General features: G+C 43.2%; 1 protein-coding gene across 3 annotated transcripts in view; it reads left to right on the top strand.

Annotated features, from left to right (window-relative positions):
• Xrcc2 (X-ray repair cross complementing 2) overlaps positions 1-24,016 on the top strand; it is a 41,220-nt gene that overhangs the window by 3,427 nt on the left and 13,777 nt on the right. The window contains exons 2-3 of one of the 3 annotated variants that reach the window (XM_085836528.1): positions 3,657-3,738; positions 9,086-9,742. In XM_085836528.1, coding sequence (XP_085692654.1) covers positions 3,657-3,738; positions 9,086-9,742 — 739 coding nt within the window. Of the gene's footprint in view, positions 1-3,656; positions 3,739-9,085; positions 12,488-24,016 lie in introns of those variants that run through there. The other 2 variants (XM_021163675.3, XM_085836529.1) reach the window with 2 other exon arrangements.

Here is a 24,016-nt window from a genome sequence, read left to right as displayed (position 1 = left end):
TGAAGCCTTACAACCAACTTTGAGCCCCAGGACCCACGTGGTAGAAGAGTAGAGTGATTTCTGCAGACTGCCTTCTGACCTTAACACATGTGCCATAACATAACCTGCATGTGCACACATAGACACACAGTAAATGTAATTTTAAAAAATGTTCAAGTTCCTTTTGCCCACCAGAGATGAACACTTGGTTTATAGCCCCCCAGGAGTGTCCAGAACACGGGGGTTTGAAGGGCAGAGACCTCATCCAGGCACCTCCCTTAGCAGCTCAGGAGGGCTCCAAAGAGTAAGCATTTTGAAGCAAGTGGTTTTTAGAGACACTGAAGGGCAGGGTCCCATGCAAGCCAGCAGCTAAGATGAACAGTTAGCTGGGAAGAGTTCCTGCACAACAGACAGTTTTAAGGAAAGCTAAGATAAGTTAGCTAGGACATCCTGACCTTAGGTTCCTCGAATAGAGTTGGGTTGTTTTCGGATTCTTCGTCAAAGAGATTAGATTCTAGTTAAACCTCAAATGACCTGCTGAGCCATCACTGAAGTACCCTTTAAAACTTAATCATATATCCAATGAAATACTAACTTAAGTTGAAATTTTAGTCTCTATAAATTGCTTTTTAATGTCATGTTTAAATAGGTAAATCTTACAGTTTCACTTGACTTTTATGCATTTATTTTTCTTTTTAGCCTTATGAAATGGTTGCTTTAAAAAGGTAATTATAAAGCAGCAGTCCTTCTGGGAATACATTTAGAACTCTGGGACTTAATCATGTCGTATTGGAGTAACAGTTGTCTTTCTGTATAATATAGACAAATGCTTTGTTCAAGATCCAAGCCTGAGTCTATGCCCTGAAGGGCAGTTGAATTTTGGAAGTGGCTGAGGAGTCTAATTTCACATGTGTAAAGAATTAGTCTTCTGATTTTATTACATTATATTTTAAATTTTTAGATGGAATTTCACTGTATTGTCCAGGCAACATTGGAAACTTAAGATCCCCGGCCTAAACCTCCCAAGCATCAGAAACTGTAGACATGGGCCACCATGCCTAACTCTAGTCTCTTGTCCTGTGATGAAACACTCTCACCAAAAGCAACTTGGGGAGAAACATTTATTTCGTCTTTACTCACATAGCTCGTATTATATCATCTAGCCCGTGATGCCCAGGGAAAGCAGAGGTCAGGAAGGGTGCTTCTACTGGCTTGCTGCCTACCCATGGCTTGTGCAGCCTGCTTCTTTCTTCCTTTTTTCTTTTTTTAAAAGATTTATTTATTTATGTATATGAGTACACTGTAGCTGTCTTCAGACACACCAGAAGAGGGCATCAGATCCCATTAGAGATGGTTGTGAGCCACCATGTGGTTGTTAGGAATTAAACTCAGGACTTCTAAAAGAGCAGTCAGTGTTCTTAACCACTGAGCCATCTCTCTGGCTCTCAGCCCACTTTCTTATAACACTCAAGACCACCAGCCCAGGAGTGGCACCCTCTACAAAGGCCTGGGCCCTCTCATATCAGTTGCTAATTAAGAAAATGTCCTCATGGGCTTGCTTCCATTCCAGTCTGGTGGTGACATTTCTTAATTGAGGTTCTCTTTTCCCAGATGATTCTAGCCTGTGTCAAGATGATGTAAAAACTAGCCAGCACATCCTCCGATTTTAGAGAATATCTGTGATAAAGCCAAACTTCCACATTGATCATATCCACATCAAGGCAACTGCTTCTTACTCTTACCCACTGTCCACTCCAGCTGCCTGCCTTCTGTTACAGGATATTTGATCATACTGTGAACCCCAAGATTTTGTTATTTACTGAAAAGAAGCTGTTTCTAATTGTGGTGTGGCTCAGCCGTAGCACACATATTTACTCCCCAAACATATATGGTAAAGTTAGTTTGTAGAAAGACACACCCGTGTTTGAAAGTCTAATTGAGTGGTAGACAAAGTGATGAATCAGAGAAAGATTTGTCAGAATAGGATATGCCCATCTCTCATGAGAAGAGACAGGAAAGGGAAGCTACTGAAGGGGCAATGCAGAGAGAGGAAAAGGGAGAAAGGAGGGAGTTTTACCAGGACAGTTACACAGAGACAGGTTATGGAGAGAGAACAAGCTAGACATAGATGAAGACAGAATAAGCCAGAAAATGAGAAGGAGTCAGAAGATTATAACAAATTGCTAGAGTTAGTTTGAGGTCAAGCAGAGCAATCCTGGAGTGGCAGAGAAAGAGAAGCCAGAATGAATCAGTCAGCTTGGAGAGGAATTTGAGCCAGAACAGCTGAGTTGAACCAGCTAGCCAGAGTTCAGAAAGAAAAAGAAACAGTGAGCGTATTCTGTAGTATGTCTCAGAAGCTGAAAACATTCTAGGCCTAGATGTATGAAGACTAGAAGCTTCAAGGCCTAGGTTAGTAGATTGAGGCTGCAAGCCTCAGAGAGGACAATTACTTCAGGCAAATAAAAGTTACTTTTAAAACCTTCCTTCCCTCCCTTTCTTTTCACAAATGTGTGCATGCGTGTCTATGCAAGAGGTTGGCTTCAGGTCTTGTTCCTCAGGAGCTGTCCACATTGTTTGAGGCATGGTCTGCCACTGGGACCTGGAGCTTGCCAATTAAGATATGTTGACTGGCTGCCAGGGGCCACACCAATGTGAGTGGCCTGCACTGCTACCATGGTCATGCCCAGGCCTGTACTGCTGCTGAGAGCCATGCCTAGGTTGGTGGTCTTACTGTGGCTGAATCTGTGTTGATGTCCGTGTTCTGTGTTACCGCTGAAGGCCACTCAGATGTCTATGGCCTGTGCTGCAGCCTGGAGCCATGTTGATGTTCGTGGGCCATGCTGCTCGTGGGCATTACTGAGCTGAGTGGCCTGAACTCCACCCAAGGTCATGGTGATGTTGTGTCCATGCTGCTGCAGAGGGCCATGACTTGCTCTGTGGTTTTACTGCAGCTGAATCTGTGTTGATGTCCATGGCCCCCTTTGTCACCGAGTGCCAGGCAGATGTCCCTGGTTTATGCCCATGAACCCAGCTGCATCTGGATCTGTGACCCTACTGCAACGGGGAGCCCAGTTTGTGCTAATGCTAGAAACCATGTAGAAGCCATAATCCATTCTCTTGTGGTCTGTAATCATAGTACAGGGAAAGATCAAAGCAAGACCAAAACCCAGCAGCACCATATTAATGTTAAACCCTGTAGCTCCATGTCTAACACCTGGCACTCTCGGTGGAATGGGGCTCTGGTGTGGCCTCAGATTCTCTGGGAGAAACCAAAGACCGGCTTGATTCAAATTTACATTAAATGAATTTATTCTTACTGCTAGCAGGACTGCAGTCTTAGAGCCAAGCAGCATGCTGTGCAGAAGGGGGTTGAGAGCAGGGGCTGGAGAGATGGCTCAGCAGGTAAAAGTATGTGCTGCTCCTGCAGAGAGCACCGTTACCTCTAGGTCCAGGGCATCCAACACCCTCTGCTGACCTCAGTCGCCTCTGTACACATGACATACACACATATACACATAAACAATAGCATCTTTTAAACATAAATATAATATTTCTCCTAAGTTGTATTTCTTTTTAAACATTTTCCTCTAAATCTTCAGGTTTGGGGAATTTACATAAATAATTTCTAGAACATTGTGTCCAGTTAAGTAATATTTTCCCCCTCTTTCTTTTGTAAGCTCCTTGCCCGACTTGAAGGCAGAAGCTCCTTGAAAGAACTAGAACCCAACCTGTTTGCTGATGAAGATTCACCAGTGCACGGTAAAATAAGCAGAGCCTGTGTGTGACAGGGCGGTCGGTAAGACCCTCCTCGCACAGTCACTTGTGCTCCTGCATAGCCATGGCCGCACATAGCCCTAGTGTGTGTGAAGCACACTAGCACAGGGGGCGCCAAGCCTCCCTAGTCTGACAGCATCTTCAGCGCATATGCTGGCCTCTTTCCCAGCGCTCATTGGGAAAATGAGCTTGGCTTAGTTTTCATTCTTTTTCCTTAGAAGTTTACAGAGCTATAAGGAAGGCTTGGGTTCCCAATTGTTCTGTTAGTATTTCTCAAGCAGGAAAAATAGGTACTAACTAACTATGTATGATACTAGGAATACTTACAGGGAAGGTTGACTATTTAAGCTTAGTTTCAGTGTAATATATAGAATTTAAGGTCTATAATTGAGATTTTAGTATAGTCACACAGATGTGTAACTGTCATCCCAGGAAGAAACCCATCTGTCCTAGTGGTCAGCCCTGGGCAACCACAGCCAGCTGTCTCTGTGCACTTGCCCTTTTTGGAGGTCTTATATAATTAAGTTAGACTTTCATATCTGTCTTTGTAGCATGTATCAGTAGTACACTCCTCCCCACTTAAGATTTATTTATTTTATGCATGTGTTTTGCCAGTGTATGTGTCTATGAACCATTTGGGTGCCTGGTACCTGTCATAGCCAGAAAAAGGCATTGGAAACCTTGGGACTGGAGTTACAGATGGCTGTGAGCTGTAATGTGGGTGCTAGGAATAGAACCTGGATCCTTTGCAAGAGCAGCAAGTGCTCTCAACTACCAAGTCCAGTAACTACTGATTCTGTCATGGGGGATAGTCTGACTGTGTGAGATCACCATGACTCAGGAGCTGTGCGCAGTGCTGCCATGGGCACAGTACAAGTCTTTCTGTGGATAGATGGGGTTTGGGTTCCTTGGGTGACACCCACGAGGGAGATTTTAGGTTATAAGTAGCTGTGTGCTGTTCATCTTCGTAGACAACCAAAGTGATTTCTAAAGGTGCTTCACATTTTTCTCATAGCCATCAGTGAAGTGTGGGTTCCAAATTCCCCACATGCTAGGACTAGTTGTCAGTGTCTCTGCTTACAGCACCCTGCTGTAGTAACACCCTATTGTGGCTCTGCTCTATCTTTCCCTGGTGGCTGATGATATTGCCTGTTTCTACCTGAGCTCACTCACAGTTTGCCTGTGTTTTTAGAGGAAATGTCATATTTGCTGATTTTAAAACCAAGTTTCCTTTTTATTGCCTGTTTGGCTTTCCTTGCTTTAGATAAACAATGTTTCTCCCAGAGATGAAGCTGCAGTGCGCCTGTCCACTGTTGTCGGGGGGCTGTGTTGATTCCTCTGAAGATTGTTAACTTTGTTGAGGTCCTAATGTCTCTTCTTTGCTCATGTTTTAGTATCATGCACAAGACTCTTATTCCCTAATCCAAGGTCAGGAAGATTTACAGCCAGACATGCTGGTACCTTCTGGTAGTCCCAGCATTCAGGAGACTGAAGCAGGAAGGACAAAGTTTAAGGCAGTTTGTTGTATATAGCAAGATCCTGTCTCAAAAATACTACTAATAAAAAAGAGCTATAGATTGTCATTTTTCCCCCTGTTCTTTTCTGATTGGAAAAGCATGATGCTTTGATTTCAGGCCTTTTAAATTTACTGAGACTTGGGCTGCAGCCTGAGCAGTGGTTTCTTAATCTCGAGCACACCGTTTGCACTATAGAAGGCTGTATTCTCCTGTCCCTGGGCCAAGTGCTGTCTTTATGGCTCTTGCTTTCTGGCTGATGATTGGTGTAACTGCTGCCCCTCTTGCTGTACTCGTGCCAGCCTGTTCTAGCTGTTACCCCATTTTCTAGAGTAAGTAAGCTATTGACATTTCTGCCTGCTTCTATTTTTCCCTTTAGTTCTGTCTATCTGGTTTCCTATGTTTAGGGCTTTGAGCATTATGCATATAGAAGTTTATGATTGTTATGCCTTCTTGCTGGCTGACCCATTCATGGTTATAAAATGTTCTTTTCCCTCATACTCATAGGATGACACTATTTAAAACAAAAGCAAGATCCTAAGTGTTGACAGGCTATGAGGAGACTAGAGCTATCACACATCTCTGCTAAGACAGGGAAATTGTGCAGTCCTCATTGAGAGCAGCGCAGTTTCCGCAGAAGTTAGTGGAACTAGAACTGCCATATGATGTGAACAGCTGTGAGGTGGGAGCAAACAATTGTCCATCAGTGACTGGAGGGATAAGCAGAGTGCAGTGGCTGTCACCTGTAATCTCAGCATTGACAGCTGAGGAGGTCACGCTCAGCAGCTCCAATGGGCACAGCTGCTCATCAGTCACCATGGACGTAGACATGCTGTCACCCCTCCTGCTGCCTGCGTACTGACATTTCCTGTGCTGCTTCTGTTGTTTGCCTTTTGTCATCAACTGCTGTCGTTTCCTTCAGCCTGAAGGACTCTGGTCTTGCTGGTACAGCAGGTCAGCTGCCCCTGTACTTTATAAGAGAGCATGCCATTTCATATGTGTTTGTATTGATGAGCTGGGCCGTAGGAAACCGACTGTGAATTAGGGAAAGGGTTTATAGTGGGGTTTTGCATTCAAATATTATAGAAGCTTTGAGAAACACCATCACGTTTAGTTACTACCAAAAACACATGCTAACATTTATTTACATTTACTATAAAACTAAACAAGAGCTCAGTTGGCAGACCCAAGACTGGGGTTTTTATGTTAGTAACGCTTCCAGCATCTACTATAGGAAGCTTAAGTTGCAGTAAGATCCTTGGCTGTAGAATCATTTTTAATGCATTTACAGATGGAGACTGCTTACTGCAGAGCCCAGTTTCTAAGTCCTCAGAACTAGAAATTGTGATCTGTAAATTCAGTGTGTTGGCTACACAGTTAGGCTGATACCAAGGTGATTGCTTTGGGTTTTTTCTTAAGTATTCTAAAGGCTCTTACCTCAGTCTGTTAACTCCAGCTCTTCCCAGCATCCAAGAGGAGCAGCTGTCAGGGCCAAGCCATCCAGATCTCCCCAGCCAAGTCAGTTTAAGCTTTCCAAATTCTGGAATTTTTGTTTTCTCTTCCTCTTCCTCTTCTCTTTCTTTATTCACTTTTCTCTTCTCTCTTTCTTTCTTTTTTTTTTTTTTTTTCTTCTTTTTAACTTCAGATTGCTATGGTCAGCACTTTGTCTGGACAAGGGTGCTAGCTTTCTTGGTAACAGCTCACAAACATGAGATCATAACTTCATATAAATGTACAAGAACTATCCCACTTCAAAGGATTCCATTTGAACATTTTTTAATATTAAGGAACAAATGGTACATGTTTATAAGATCAGTAAAACTGCTCTGATTTCATCTTAAGACATATCAGCAGGGACTTTAGTTAGAAGACCTTGGTGACAGCATTCAGATGTGATATTTGTTAGGAACCGCTGACCTGTGCCTACCTACTTCACTGTTAATCTGTAGCAGAGAAGTGACATTAACCATGAACTTGATCTCTCAATTAAGAATTTAACTTTAAGCTTTTTTTTTTTTTTTTCAGTTTAATTCATGCCAAAACAAGAGTCTTACTTTATACTTACAATGCATTACTTATATCAGCACCCCACTCCTTTGGTTTTTTTGACAGAGGGTTTCGTAGCTCTGGCTGTTCTGGACTTGAAACCAGGGTGGCCTTGAACTCACAGAGTTCTGCTTGCCTCTACCTCTGGAATACTGAAAGCATGCACCACCATACACAGCTGCATTTCTCTTTTCTAATACCTTTTCTTCCTCTTTTTATTTTATGTGTATGGATATTTTGCCTGTGTGCATGTCTGCTTTATGTATGTGTAACACTCATGGAAGTCAGAAGCCTGTGTTGGATCACCTAGGACTGGAGTTACAGGTTTTTTCTTTTTCTTTCTTTTTTTTTTTTTTTTTTTTGGTTTTTCAAGATAGGGTTTCTCTGTGTAGCCCTGGCTGTCCTAGAACTCACTTTGTAGACCAGGCTGGCCTCGGACTCAGAAATCCACCTGCCCCAGCCTCTCAAGTGCTGGGATTAAAAGGCGTGCGCCACCGCTGCCCGGCTGGAGTTACAGTTTTAAGTGGCCATGTGGGTCCTGGGAATCAAACCTGGGTCCTCTGCCAGTACAGGAAGTGCTCTTAACTCCTGAGCCATCACTCCATCCCCAGCACTGGGCGTTTCTTAGTGTATGGTCTTAGGGAACCTTATGGACCCACTTTTAGAAGTACTGTCCAGTGCCGAGGACATGCTAAAGGACGGTTGTGATCTGTCTTTTTCAGGGAGACACCTGATCTTAGGAGAGCAATATGCCGATGTGTGTTAGGAAGGCTTGTAGTCCTGGGGCTAGACTACGCGGTACCAGCCTCTAAAATGGCAGTAGGAAATGCAGTCACATGTGTGTTAGTCGCTTTCCCATCACTAGGATACAACAACCTAAAGAGAAAGCATCCTCTTTGGTTCATGGTTCCAGAGGTCACTTGGCCTCAGCACTACCATTACAGTAAGAACATTAGGAAAGACTGTTCTTCACTTTTGAGGTCAGGAAGCAACCAGAGCAAGAGACTCTCCAGAGAGCCAGCTCCAGTGACTTGCTTCCTCCAGCTAGCTCTCACCTACTTTCCCACTTCCCAAGAATGCCATCATATGAGGTCATCGGGGGGATTGACCTGTCACAATAGCAGGTCTCCCAGACATGCCCCAAGGTATTACTCACTGTCCAGGCACTTTCTAATCCAGTCAGTGATGCTTAAGGTTGGCCATCAGCTACATAGCTGCTAAAGTGGCTTTTCCTACCAGTGTTAGGCTCCTGAGAGACTACGGAAGCCTGCTGACAGGTTCTATCTTGTGCTTTTGTGTGTTTAACTATGTCCTTCAAGCCAGTTTTATATTAATCTGTATATGTGTGCACTTAACCACGACACACATTGTCAGAGGACAATCCTAGATGTAAAACAGGCTAGTGGGGTTCTCCTGTCTGCACCCCCATTTTACCACAGTGCTACTGCATCGGCATTATATGGGCTCTGGGACCTGAATTCCGTCAGGTTCAACCACTACAACACAGGTCCTGATGCCCCTGAGTCATAGGGGCCCATCTCAGGGAGTTCGCACTAGCCAGAGCAAACAACAACAAAACCTTGGTCTGTTCTCAGAGGTGCCATAGAAGTTCCTTATTTATTTGCATTTGCCTATTTAGATCCATTTTAACAAGGGGAATTAGATTTTTAGCTCATATTTCAATAAACCTCTCTGTAAAGTTCTCTAAGGCTTGTTCTGTGGCCCACTGTTACATTGTTGCATCTTGACTGACATTTTTGAATTTTACACAGGTGATATTCTTGAATTTCATGGTCCAGAAGGAACGGGGAAAACAGAAATGCTTTATCATTTAACAGCCCGATGTATACTTCCAAAATCAGAGGGTGGACTGCAAATAGAAGTCTTATTTATTGATACAGATTACCACTTTGACATGCTACGGCTTGTGACAGTTCTTGAACATAGACTCTCGCAAAGCTCTGAGGAAGCCATGAAGCTGTGCCTAGCCAGGTTGTTCCTGGCGTACTGCAGCAGCAGCATGCAGTTACTGCTTACCCTGCACTCCCTGGAAGCCCTGCTCTGCAGTCGCCCCTCTCTCTGCCTTCTCATTGTGGACAGCCTGTCATCTTTTTACTGGATAGACCGAGTCAGTGGAGGAGAGAGTGTGGCCCTGCAGGAGTCAACGCTGCAGAAGTGCTCTCAGCTCCTAGAGCGGCTTGTCACTGAGTACCGCTTGCTGCTTTTTGCGACAACACAGAGTCTGATGCAGAGAGGCTCAGACTCAGCAGAAGGGCCTTCTTCCTCCAAGCACCCATGCGATGGAGACACGGACTACAGAGCCTATCTCTGCAAGGCCTGGCAGAGGCTCGTGAAGCACAGAGTCATCTTCTCCAGGGACGACGAGGCCAAGAGCAGCCGGTTCTCATTAGTCTCACGTCATTTAAAAAGTAACAGTTTTAAAAAACACAGTTTTATGGTCAGAGAAAGTGGGGTGGAGTTTTGTTGATCTCTATCATCAAAAAGGCTTTTAGGTGCACTAAGGCAAGTCTTTAAAAGTCCCTTATAGGCTAAAGTAGTTTGATTCTAAAGTTTATAATTCTGGGGAAATAAAACAGTACAGAAAAACTCGAAGCGGTTCTGTCCCCTCCAGGGTGTGGAAGGTCAGTCAGAACATACTAAACTCCACCGAGCTTGTTTTGAAGCTCAAACCATGATACACACTTCAGACTAGGTCACTTTCTGCGTACTTTAGGAAGGGTTCACCGCTGGTCCCTTGGCTCCTTGAGGCTGTGGCTGGAGAGAGTGCACAGAGCTGTTACTCCAATCAAAGGAAGATGCGCAGGGCCGCCTGCTCATCTCCCTCCCTCAGGAAACTGGAATGAGCTGGGTGTGGTGACAGGTGGATCTCCGTGAGCTCAAAGCTTGTCTTGTCTAGATAGTAAATTCCAGGATAGCCAGAGCTACATAATGAGATCCTGCTTCAAAGAGCTAATCAGGAAACAGATAGCTAGGTAAATAGATGAGACTGGAATGTTCGAGTCTTCCTCCTTCCTCGCGCCCATTTTTCTTCTTTCTACCTGCTCCCCTTGTCCCAAGGATGTCCTATAGTTCAGGCAAGTCTTCATCACATTTCTGCCTCTGAGGTAGTCAGGTAAACAATGTTGCTCCTTGGAGCTGAGAATTCTGATAAGTTGCACTTGAAGATGAATGTCTTATGATTTGGGGTTCTGTGTAATTTTACACACACAGGGAAATGATGTACTCACTTTAGAATTCGGAAGTTTATCTTGGAATGTTCATCTCACTGATTGATAGATCTGAAGAGTTATATTAGATGCCTTGGAACCTCTAGGCTGTTATTTCCAGCTGTGAGCTGAGGGAGACTTGGCACTGCTCAGAAGGTGTCCTAGTGAGGATCACTGTTGCCATGACCAAGCACTGTGACCAAAAGAATGTTGGAGAGGAAAGGGTTTATTGGCTTACTCTTCTCTTGTATATTGTGGTCCATATTTGAAGGAAGTCAGGACAGGAACTTATGAAGGGCTGGAACTGTGTGTGAGGCAGGTGTCAATGCCAAGTCCATGGAGGGTGCTGCTTCCTGGTTTGCTCCACAATTGAGCATAATGCCTACTGCCTGATCTTACGGAGACATCTTCTCAACTGAAGCTCCCTCCTCTCTGGTGACTCTAGTTTGTGTCAAATTGACATAAAACCAGCCGGCACAGAGTACCTGTAGGAAGAAGGCTTTAGAAAATCCCTTTACATCTTCTGACCCAGGGAAAGGCCCACATGTGACGTTCAGACTAACTGCTATTCTCAAACCTGTTAATGTCTATGTCACAAGAGATCTTGTTTCCCTTTGTTCTTGTGGCTTTGTTCACTCATATTACCACAGGTTTATGAGTTAAAAAGTGTCCTGTAGAGAAGCCGAGACTAAAGTTCTTCATTATGAAGGCACAGCCATGTAAGTTGCTGTCTGTGCCCTGCCTGTGTCCCTGGGCCTGCTTGTACTCACCCCAGGGCTTCTGAGGCTGTGTTCTGTGCCTAGAGCCTGCTGGCCTGCCTGTGTGAGCTGGGCTGGACAGTCCTTTTGTTGTTGGTTTTTTTTTTTTTTGAGACAGGGTTTTTCTGTGTAGCCCTGGCTGTCCTGAAACTCACTCTGTAGACCAGGCTGGCCTCAAACTCAGAAATCCGCCTGCCTCTGCCTCCCAAGTGCTGGGATTAAAGGCGTGAGCCACCACCACCCAGCCTGGTCTACCTTAAGCGGAGAAGGTAGAAGCTGACTTCCTGACTTCCTCAGCCACTGCAAGGTGGACAGCCAGTTGCTTCAGTAATGCTTCCCTCGGGGTATCATGCTCTTCGCAAAGACTAGTCAGTGAGAAGGAAGACTTTTTAACCCAGGGTCTCACTGTGTAGCTCCGGCTGCCCTCCTAGTTGCAGGTATTAAACATGAGTACTGGTCTGCCTGGCTCATTCATATAATTTAAAAAATAGTTTGAAACTAAAATGCAATTACATAATTTCCATATTCTCTTTCCTACCCCCAATCCCTACCATGTACACCATCCACCTCACTCTCTCAAATTCACTGATGTTTCTGGCCTTGTTTTTCTAATTGTATATAAATATACATATAATTTGATTGTATATTAATACACAGATATATTCCTAATATTCCTAAATATACAACCTTCTCAGTCCTTATAATGTTACTTGTCTGTATGTTCTTAGGGCTGACTGCTCTTGGATAACCAGGTGGAGTGTTCTTCCCCGGGGAAGACTGTTTCACCTGCTCTCAGCATTCAGTCCTTAGTTGCCTGTAGATTTTTGTCTCGGGCTGGGCCCCGGAGCTCTCCCTTCTGTGTTAGCATGTCTGTTGGTGCTGTCATCGCTCAGGTCCTGTTTAGGCAGCCATGTTGTTGAACTTTCTCGTGGCATTTCTAGGAGCCAGTCTTACAGCAGACATCCCATTCTCTGGCTCTTACAGTCTTTCCTCCCCTTCTGAGATGCTATAGCCCTGAGCCTTGATGTAGGATGTACTGTAGACAGATGACGGGCCGGGCATCACATGCTCGCTTGTTCCCTTCATCTTGATCCCTGTGGTTTTCTGTAATGCTTTCTGTTGCAAAGAGACATTTCTTTGTTGAGGGGTGAGAGTTATACTTAATCTTTGTATATTTACAATGCACAGAGGAATTATGCTGCTTTAATAAAGTGGTTTATTAATACAATTTTAAACATTTCTATATTTCATATTTTCATTGTTTTAATTTTAAAAATTGTTGTGTGTGCCAGCAAGGGTGTGGAGTTCAGAGGACAGCTCTCAGAATTGGTTCTCCCCTGCCATCTTGTGGGGTTCAGAGGTCAAACTCAGAACTACACATATGCACCTCTACATGTCACACAGGAATAATTTATTAATTATTCGTAATTATCCCTTGTGGACAGGTTAAATGACCTATGGAATCTATCACTTTTACAGTGCTATTCGCCCATACAAGACATGCAAACGCAGTCTCTTCCCTCTCAGCCCTATAGTCTGGTAAAGTGTGTGATGAGCAGCTTTGCAGGGCTTAGCAGAGCTCTACCCTTGATAGGATGTGATTTCCCTTTCCTTTAATGGACTGGATTATTCAGGACCATGACTAAAAAATAACAAGTTTCTATTATAACCTAAATTATCAATTGCATAGTAATGTGCCAGACCAAAGACTTACTTAACTTGGAAAGATTGCTGTCTGGCCTGATGGATGAAATTAAGAATACTGATTGATTAAAAAAAAAAATTCTTTTAAACTAACGGTTATGCTAATGGAACTTCATGAGCAACATGGAAATTCCAATGCCTGTGGGGAGAAGGGGGCTTAAAGAGAAGGAAGAGGTGTGTTATAAATTATATAGATAGCAGATGCAGGGTGCTAGATAGGACCAAAAGAATAATATTAAGTGAGTGGCTACAGGTCTTAAAATATTGATCCTATTTACTAGGGGATGGGGGAGTCCTTACCTGACCTAAGGGCCATGGTAAGAACCTTATTATAAAAAGGCATGCTTAGTCCAGACATTCCTTTTGAAAGATACTTAGAGAACTGAGCTAGCACAGAGCCTGTTTGTGGAGGGAGGCAGGTGACATGTAGCCCAGGCTGGCCTCCCACTTAGAGTAGTTGCTCTACCCTTTCACTTCCTTCTTTATGTCTTGATTTCAGCCCTTAGCGGTAAAGCCCACATTCACACACACACCCATTGGTAGACAAGCTTTGTTAGAGGGAGAAAAATGATTCCAGAAGGCAAGGCTGTGCCTTGGTATATTGCAAGCCGTGTGGCCCTGAGAGCTTGAGTGTCATCCCTAGAACCCATATAAAAAGCCAGGTATGGTGGTACCCATTCCCAGTGCTGGGAAGGTGGAGACAGGCTTCGCCTCAGACTCATGAGAAAGATCCTGCCTCAAACCACGAGTGACGGTGCTTGGGGGGGATGATATCTGAGGTTGACCTTTGACCTCTAATCACGTGCCTGCCTGCACAGATGTACACTTAAATACGAACAAAACCCTGAGGTGTTGAATAGTGCGTAAAGCCAATGGAAAGCACATCATTACTAAGAAATTAATGACAAAACAGCCACTATTAGCCCAGAATACCCGCTGACAGCCATTAATGCTATTATTATAAGGCTTATGTTGCTTATTTAAATTCTTCCCCATGTGTGTTTAGGGAGAATTGCACTTCCTGCAATAGCTGAATATGTACGTGTAGACTTATTTGTTTGTTTTCTTTTGTTTTTTTGAGACAGGGTCTCACTAAGTAGCCTTAGCTGGCCTGGAACCTTGTAGATGGAGATCTACCTGCCTCTGCGTTCAAGTATTAGGATTAAAGGTGTAAGCTACCACACCCATACCCAGAGAATATGTAGTTTTTTGGGGTTGTTTTGTTCGATTTGGTTTGGTGGTGTTTTTTTGGTGGGAGCAGAGAGGGGGTTGCTTGTTTGTTTGTTTGTTTGTTTGTTTGTTTTCTAATGGAACAAAAGGCCTTGTGCATGCTGTACAAATGCTGGGTAACAAGCATGTGCCACCATGTCTAGCTTTGACTACATAGTTTTTGATAACCTCACTAAAATGGAGAGGGGGTAAAATTGGGACACATTTAAAGTGTCAGAGAGCTGTGAAGCTAGTGGGTCACTATATTCTGGGAGAGGGCAGGTGTCTGATGTCCCTTGACAAGGATGAGTGTGGTCACTCTGGAGGGTACAGCTCACTCACTGTTTTTGAACCCTGAACTGTGATGCCCTAGGGGTCAAGGATAAACTCAGACTGCTCTAGTTGGATGGAAGAGTCACCTTGAAAATTATTATTATTATTATACTTTTTTCTTTTAATTTAAAGTTTGGGACAGATAGATGAACTAGGAATAACAAATATTGCTAACTTAAGTCTAGTTAATATAAAGGTGACCTCAGATTGTTAGCTTTCCCCTTACAAGAAAAGATCTGGTTGTCCTGGTGCGTACCTGTAATCCCTGCACTCAGGAAAATCAAGAGCTAGAGGCCAGTTCAGAATAACTTCTTGAGACCCTTGCTCAAATAAATGAGAAAAAGGTGTAAACACAGTGTGAAATGATCTAGACCAGTGGTTCTCACCCTCACAAATGCTGTGACCCTTTAATACAGTACCTCATGCTGTGGTGACCCCCCCCCCCAAAACTATAAAATTATTTTGTTTCTACTTCATAAACTAATTTTGCTACTGTTATGAGACATAATGTAAATAACTGATATACAGGATAACTGATATCACAGGACCCCTGTGAAAGGGTTGTGTGACCCCACAGGTTGAGGATCGCTGATGTACAGTCAAATGACACAGAAACTGAACTGAAGAAACAGCTCCTGCACCACACACCTCCACACACCTCCACACATCACGTGCACACATGCAAACATCACACACAGAGAGAAATAGAGAAGTAAACAGCGATGGTGCCGATAGGCCATGGACCAAAAACCCGTGAAAGCCTGAGCAGAACAAACCTCTGCCTACAGGTGACTGACGAGCTGCTGAGGTGGCTCAGCTGCCAAGCCTGACAGCCAGAGCTGGAACCGCCGGAGAAAAGGAAAGTTGTCCTCTGACGTCACCTGTACACAGCGTGAGCTTGTGTGTGCTTGCACAGTGGATGTGGGGAATATTTAAATTTTTCTCAGGTGAGTTTTAGTTTTAGCTCACTGACAGGAAATGGTAACGTGCCATGGAATTGAAGATAATTTCTAGAACTGATCAAACATTATATATATAATCCTACAGTAAAAACATCATTTTGGAGTGAAATGTTGATGGACATGCCCCTTTTAGACTTGCCTCAGCTTGCCAGGCATTAAATCCAGCACTTGAGAGGCAGGAGCAGGTGGATCTCTGAGTTTTAGGCAAGCCTGGTCTGCACAGTAAGTTCCAAGACAGCAATGCTATGTAGAGAGACCCTGTCTCAAAAATCAAAAACAAATAAAACTGGCCCAACTTAATACTGTCCCTGAAGACCAAATTAATCTCCAGAGTAGGAAACATGTTTTATTGCTTTTTTTTTAATATATGTTTATATTTAAATTACGTGTGTATATGTGTCAGTGTAGGGGTCTATGCCCAGGTGAGTGTATGCGCCTGCAAGGTCCAGAAGAGGTTGGATCCCCTGGAACAGAAGTTGCAGGTAGCTGTGATCTGCCTGGTGTGCATGCTGGGAACTGAACTCAGGTCCTTTACGAGAGCAGTGTGTATCTACCCTGAGCCATCTCTCCAGCCCTGATTCTGTTGTTTTAAAACAGAGTCTCATTATGTAGCTGAGACTGGACCAGGCTTGCTTAGAATTTATAGTATCCCTGCATCACTCTCCTGAGTACTACGATTACAGGTGTGCTGTACCCTACTCACTGAAAGGTAGGCTTTTAACATGGTAGATACTTGCCATTGGCTGTGTGTTATTGGGAATTGGTTCCTGTGTAGTAATTTGGAAATCACCCCTGTGCTATGTACAGTGTATGTCGATTCAATTTCCAGCTTGTCGAGGCTAGCCACAACGATAACTTGGATCTACATGCACACCCCAAATCTCAGTCCTGTTGGGACAAATGCAGAATGCAAGACCACAAAAACAGACTAATATCTGGATTGGTGTGGTACGGGCTAAAGAATTTGGAAATAATGCTTCCATTATCCTACTGCATCCAGGACTCCCTGTCAGTTCTTCAACTGGGTACAGCTAAGAGAAGAGACAGATTGTTCAATTAATTTTGAAAATGAATAAAAGCCGGATGTGGAAACAGTAGGAAAGAACGGGGTTCAGAAGGTGTGGGAAGGGCTAAGGGAGGGCAATGGTGGCGGATCAAAACTCATTATTTGTGTGATTGGATAGTAAGTTCCAAGACAGTAAGTGCTATGTAAAGAGACCCTGTCTCAAAAATCAAAATCAAATACAATTGGCCCAACAAAACACATTATATATGTGACTGGAAATCGCCACCACCCCACGCAGCTTGAATCCTGGAACCCTGACTATGGCAAGGGAATGAAGAAAGGACAGATCCTGTGACGCTGGGCGCAGCAGCATTCTTCTTACTAGATACAGCGCAAGGAGCTATATGTTGGGAAAAATCTCTGTAGGCGGACTAGTCCTTGCACATACTAGGCAATCATCCATTGCCATCCCCAAGGAGAGCTTTGTCGTCTCTGCTGAGCCTAGGCCATGCAGGTAATGGCTTTGCAATTTTATGGGATTGCGACCTAGGAGTCCTCAATGTGGCCGTGCTCCTGTCAACAGTGCACACTCACTAAGGACGTTGTTCCCGCAGCTTCCTCCACTCCCAACAGGAAATGTCATTAACTGTGTATATATAATTGGACTGGAGAGATGGCTCAGTGGTTAAGAGCTCTGGCTGCTCTTCCAGAGGACCCAGGTTCAATTCCCAGCAACCACATGGCAACTCATAGCTGTCTATAACTCCAGTTCCAGAGGACCCAACACCCTCACACAGACACGCATGCAAGCAAGACAAAGCCCATAAAATAAAAATAACCATTAAAATTATAAAATAATTATGTATAATTAACAGATGCCACAAATACATTTTACAAGGCCTGAGGAGGGACAAATGGTCATCACTGGGCTGAGAGGCTTAGCTCGAAGAACAGGTTGTCTAGAGTGTGTGAAGTGTGTTAGACCTCATCTTTAAGAAATAAGCTGTTACTTAAAGATTGTATGATTGTATAAGTGGAAACCCAAAATTATCTGTACAGAGATGATTAGAATTGGCAATTTAACAAACTTGCTAGCTAAAAGAGTGACATGAAATGTTCTGGCTGGATACATAGCTCAGGGATTTAAGAGCATCAGCAGCTCTTGCAGATGACCCAAGTTTGATTCCCAGCTCCAACATGGCAGCTTCCAACCATCTAACTCCAGTTCCCAGGGATCCTCTGGCCTCTGTGGGTATCAGACATGTGTGTACACACACATACATGCAGGCAAATACTCATACATAAAATAAAAATTAATTAAAAAAAATGAAAATAAGGTTCGATGTCATCAGTAATTAATAATACAAATGAAGAGTTCAGAAGACAGCACAGCAGTTAAAGCACTAACCACCAGCCTGTTCCATCTCTAGGACCTACGCGGTGGAAGGAGAGAACTAGTCAACCTCCATACACTCACTGTGGTATGCTCACTGCCCCTCCCCATACAGCATAAATAAAAAGAATAATAAATAAATAAATAAAAAGATCTCAAGATCTCAGTAAGATGTCATCACATACACTGATGACAGAAATAATAACCCCGATTGATGGCTGGTGGGATGGAGAACCACAGCAATGGAAGTTAAATCCATGGACCCTTTAACCGTCTATCTTTGAGAAATGGATGCTGTGCACTGGGAAAGGCAGCAATATGCTGATTAGCACTATTAATAACAGCAAGGAAAAATGAATCAAAACCATGGCAGTAGAGTGATAGACATGTTAGTGCTCCCATGATGAAGCACAGCTGCAGGTTGCTCAAACACTGGATAAACCTCAGAACGTTTGTATAGGATATTGTAGGAGAATGCCGTCAGTATAGTGAAGCTGGCTGGCCTGGAACTCAGGGAGACCCATTTGCCTCTGCCTCTTGAGTGCTGGGATTAATGGGGTGTGTCGCCACATACCTTGGTGGTAACCACAGACAACTTTCTAGTTGAATTGAAGACCCACTCAACAACTGAGAAACTGCCTGGAAATCTAGCAAACTTCCCAGGGCTAGTGATCTTGGATCTTGGAGGAGAACCTACAATACCTCTTTATTAAACTAGCATGATTCCTAAGTACTTATGTGTGTCCTTATGCAAGCAGATAAGTGCAGTTCTTATCAAGGAAACTTCTCTTTGCGATGGACAGACACCATTACAGAAAACTACAACCAATCAAAACGTTGAGTTGTAGAGCCCAGTCCCGATGACCCCCAAGGCTTGGGGGTCATTCAGAAGGGTAGAAAGAATAAGAAGATTGGGGAGTTACTGAGAGATTGTGTAATGTCAGAAGCTACACCTATGAAGTATTACCAACATGACTGCTTAAACTGAACAAGAACAACATAGACATGCTAAAGAGGATGGGGAAGACCCCTGAGTCCTCAACCCTGTAGACAACTAAGGAACGCCTAGAGCAGGCATAGCCTTCCCCAGGGAAGAGCACACCAATTGTTTACCCAATACCAAACGCTCATCCCTGAAGCACACACACACAAGTAACATCGTACATACGAGCAGGTTTTGTATATACATATGTGTAAGGAACAACAATGAAAAAAGAGGTCATGAATCTGAAAGAGAGCAAGGGTGAGTATATGGTAGGATTTAGAGGAGCAAAAGGAAATGTGGAAATAATGTAATTACAATCTGAAAAGAAAAGTTTCCTTTTTAAAGAAGAAAATACAGTTGGGTAGTGGTGGCACATGCCTTTAATCCCAACACTCAGAACGCAGGGGCTGTGTGGATCTCTGAGCCCAAGGCCAGCCTGGTCTACAGAGCAAATTCCAGGATAGCCAGGGCTACACAGAGAAACCTTGTCTCGAAAACAACAAATTTAAATTTTAAAAAAGTAAATACTAAAAAAAAAAAAATAAAAATGTAACTTGGAGTTTGTTAACATAAATTAATATCTGAACAAAACTTGGCAAGTTTTCCATAAAGTTTTAGCTTCTAGAAAGGTGTTTTCAAACATGAAAGTTATCTTTATTTTGTTTTGTTTTGGTTGGTTTTTCGAGACAGGGTTTCTCTGTGTAGCCCTGGCTGTCCTGGCACTCACTTTGTAGACCAGGCTGGCCTCGAACTCAGAAATCCGCCTGCCTCTGCCTCCCGAGTGCTGGGATTAAAGGCGTGCGCCACCAGACCCGGCTGAAAGTTATCTTTATTTAACACCTAAATCTAATGCTAACAAACCATAAGTGGGACTGCTGCCATGCTGGCTAAAATGCTTTTTGACAGCCTTGTATAGATGCATTTCCCCTACATAAAGTTCATGCATTTGAAATACACTAATCACAGCGTAGCTCAGTGGTAGGGCACACTTAACATGTATATGGCCCTGGCCTCAGTCCCTGGCACTAACAAAGCAAGTATACTCTGTGATGGCTTTAGTGTTCTAAGTTATACAACATTTCATTTTAGAGTATTTTCTTTTAGAAAGTTTTTAATGTTCATGTGTGTGTGGGTGTGTGTGTGTGGGGGGGGGTGTGTTCATTTGTGTGCATGCAGTGCTCATGGAGGCCAGAAGTGGGGGTAGGTGCTCTAGAACTGCAGCTACAATGTGTTTGAATCAACCTGTGGCTGCTGAGAAATGAACTCTGCAAGAGCAGCAGGCAGGCTTAACCACTGAGCCAACCCGTTCCTAAAGTAACCCCACACCTGTTAGTTGTCACCCCAAGCCCTTCTTTACCCAGCCCTAGGTACCCACTCACAAATCCCGCTCTGTCTGCACTGCCATCTCCGGAGTTTTGGGGTTTTGTTTTGTAGTCCAGGTTGTCCTTGCGTCACTAGGATGACCTGGAACTTCTGATCCTCCTGCCTCGCTTCCTGTGTGCTGGGATCACAAGAGTGCACTACCACACTGCCTTTTATCCAGTATCAGTCTAATCATGTACAATGCTCATTGTTTTCCCTACTCAACTCCTACTAATGGACTCTTAACTTGTTTATATTTTCCCTAAGTCCCCACTTATGGCTTAGTGATAATCCAATTATATCTTTTAAATTTAAAAAGGGGGGTTTCAGTACAGTAATCTCTACAATTAAAGGTTGTCAGACAAACAGGCCGAGCCATCATAAAGGTAGAGTTTGGGGAACATCCATAGATTTGAAGTATTCAACTTGTGGACATTTCATTTATATGAACTGGCAAATTTATATTTTTGCCTAGTGTAACAAAATTTGTTATTTGTGATTTGAAATTCTCCTTGAAGCAAGTCGCTTGCCTCTGAATGTTTCCAGATGAGAGGGCCGGGTTTCAGCTGTGGTGGGGACTGCTTTGGGTTTTGTGGAGCCAGTGAATCATTTAGAATTTGGGCAGTGTGGCTCTGACCCAGGTAGGTTTGTCTAAATTAAGAATACAGGATAATGTTTTGTGTATCTTCAGCCTGGAGCTTTATATCATGTTTCATCTGAAGTCTCAAATTGATACACATTAACCTATACATCTTCAAACCTTTTCAAAATTGTACTTGATATGAGCTTGATACTAAACTACCTTATTGCAGTTCAGAAGCTGGCAAGTGTAATAAGTGTTTCCATGGAAACCTTAATGTAATATTCCCTTGCTTTCATTTAAATTTTGATTTTAATATTACATTAACATTTTGTATTTAGTGGGTAGATATTTGAATTAATATCAAAGTGCCCACTCTAATATAAATAAAATATAAGAAATTAAAATGTGATTTTTCTTCTGAGGAGCAAATGAGCGTGTAATCCAGGACGATGTAGAAATAACAGTATTTGAGTTTTATATCACTGGGTTCTATTCATTTATTTCAGAAATTCTTAAGGGATCCTTGTGAAAGCTGAAGGAATGTTTGTGGATGGCTATTTAGTCTTTAACATCTACAATACAATTTCTAATTCCTGGGGCATTATTAGATGGTCATCACCGTGCCCTGATTTATTCTTCTCCATTCTTCTGACTAAGTGACCTCTAAAGTCTCCTTTCCTCTGTAAGTCCTTATTAGTGTCACTTATGGGTGATATAGTTTATCTTACTTAAAACAGCAGTTATATTATCGAGTAAAGCTTATACAAAAATCTAACATACAATAGATAAATTATAGTATACATGGTATGCCTGATAAGGTTATAAATGCAGTGTTGAAAATCAAAATGAGTAAAGTTGGGAGAGGAGGCTCAGTGGGTAAAGTGCTTGCCATGCAAGCAAAGGACCTGAGTTTGGTGCCCAGCACCCACTTAAAAGCTGGGCACAGTGACACACCTCTGTATCCCCAGCTGTGGAAGTAAAGGGAGATAGATCCTGGCAGCTTGCCGGCCAGCCAGTCTAGCCAAAATGTTGAGATCAGCTTTAGTGAGAGAGACTTTGTCTTGAAAGTAAAGTGGAGGGGCTAGAGAGATGGCTCAATAGTTGTCCTTACAGAGGACCAGGGTTCAACTGCTAGCATACATATGGCAGCTCATAACCATCTATAACCCCAGTTCCAGAGATCCAGTGCCATCCAGACAAATATTTAGGCAAAATATTTATACACATAAATTTAATTTATTGATTAATTGATTATTGATTAAAAATAAAGGGGAAAATAATGTAGGAAGATACTCAGTGTTACCTGTGGCTTACATCCACATATACTTGCATAGTCCCACATGCACAGTAAGTCTAAAAATAAGTTCAAAATAAAATGTTAAGTAAATTTTTTTGTAAAAAAAAAAAAAAAGAAAATCTAAATATAGGTAGGAGTGGTTTGAAAAACAGTGGCCCCCATAGGCTCATGTATTTGCATGCATTGTCTTCAGAGAGTGGCACTTCTTGAAAAGGATTAGGAGGTGTGGCCTTGGAGTAGCTATGGCCATGTGGAAGAAGTGTGTCATTGGAGGGTGGACTTTGAGGTTTCAATAGCCTAAGCCAGGCCCAATATAACTCTCTTCCTGCTGCCTGCAGATCCCCATGTAGCACTCTCAGCTACTTCTCCAGCACTATGTCTGCCTGTCTGCTCCTCATCCTGACAATGGTAAACTAAACTCCTAAAACTGTAAGCAAGCGTCAAGCGTTTCCCTTTGTAAGAGTTGCCATGGTCATGGTGTCTCTATTAGAACACTAAGACTCATGTATAAAGTTTGTAGGCAAGGGAGGGTATGGTTGGGATGGACACTTGGGTATTAGTAGTTGCCGTTCTTGAGCTGGACACTGTGATGGGTGCCTGAGATCCCCGCATGTGGGAGGCTAAGGTAGGAGGATTGCCTTGAGTTGGAGGCCAGCCAACCAGGTCTGATACCAAGACCTTTGATTCTTGCTGATGCACTGCAGTGAGCATCATTTAATCCCATGTGTGAAGCAGAAACCGAGGTAAGCTCTTGAGGTTTTTTATTCCTCCCTGTCTTAATTGGGGCTTCCATTGTTGTGAAGAGACACTATGACCAAGGCAACTCTTATTATGGACAGCATTTAATTGGGCCTGGCTTACAGGTTCAGAGTATTCCATTAGCGTCATGACAGGAAGCATGGCAGTGTCCAGGCAGACGTGGCTCAGGAGGAGCTGAGAGTTCTACATCTTGTTCCAAAGACAAACAGAAGAAAACTGCCTTCTAGTCACCTAGGAGGAAGCTCTTTCAAAGCCCACCCCAATAATGACATACTTCTCCAACAAGACCACACCTCCTAATAGTGCTACTCCCCAGGACAAGCATATTCTAACCACCATACACCCACTCTCCCTAAAAGAAATTTGAAAAATTATACATTCACTCAAACCTTTGACTTTTTTAAATGTATCATTATTAGTTTACTCTATGCCAAGTTATTTAATTCCTGGCATATTAGCATATTTGTTTGTTGTGTGACTGTGTCTCTGCACTCACACGTGTGTGTATATCTGTGCCTCTGTGCACCTGGAAGCCAGAAGGCACCATCGTCCTCTGCTACCACTCTCCACCTGTGCTTTGAGCAAGGTCTCTCCCTGAATCTGGAGCTCGCATTTTCTGTGCCAGGCTGGGAGCCAGCATGGCCAGCAATCCTCCTGTTTTGCCTCTCTCTGGAGCTGCAGTTATAGGTGTGAGGGAGACCAGGCTTGTGATGTGGGTGCTAGGACCCACCCACATTCCAGGTCTATGGAGTGGTTATGAAGCAAGCACTGTTAGCCGCAGAGCCATCCCCGCAGCCCCCATACTAACATTTTAAAATAAAATATTTATGAAATATACCCTACAAGACCTACCTTTCAGAAGTGGGCAAGAAGGGTGATTGCCACAGACTGGAGGAAGGGCAAACGAGGAAGTGTTTGATGGGTGTGTATTTCCTGCTTTACAAGATGAAGAGATTCTTAAGTTGTCTGTACAATGATGTATGTGTGCTTACCACATTTAATATGATTAACACAGTAAACACACATGTATATTGCCACATTAAAAAATTCAAAGTAAATTTTGAAGGTAAAGCTTGTGTTTAACAGTCAGAATTTTATATTAGTCCTAGTTTTTATTTCTATTCC

Source organism: Mus caroli, unplaced genomic scaffold, assembly GCF_978045245.1.
Source record: "Mus caroli unplaced genomic scaffold, Mus_caroli_1 scaffold_4, whole genome shotgun sequence".
In the NCBI taxonomy this organism is placed as follows: Eukaryota; Metazoa; Chordata; class Mammalia; order Rodentia; family Muridae; genus Mus; species Mus caroli.
The sequence above is the reverse complement of the archived record's forward strand: the minus strand, read 5'-3'. Positions and strand labels throughout refer to the sequence as shown.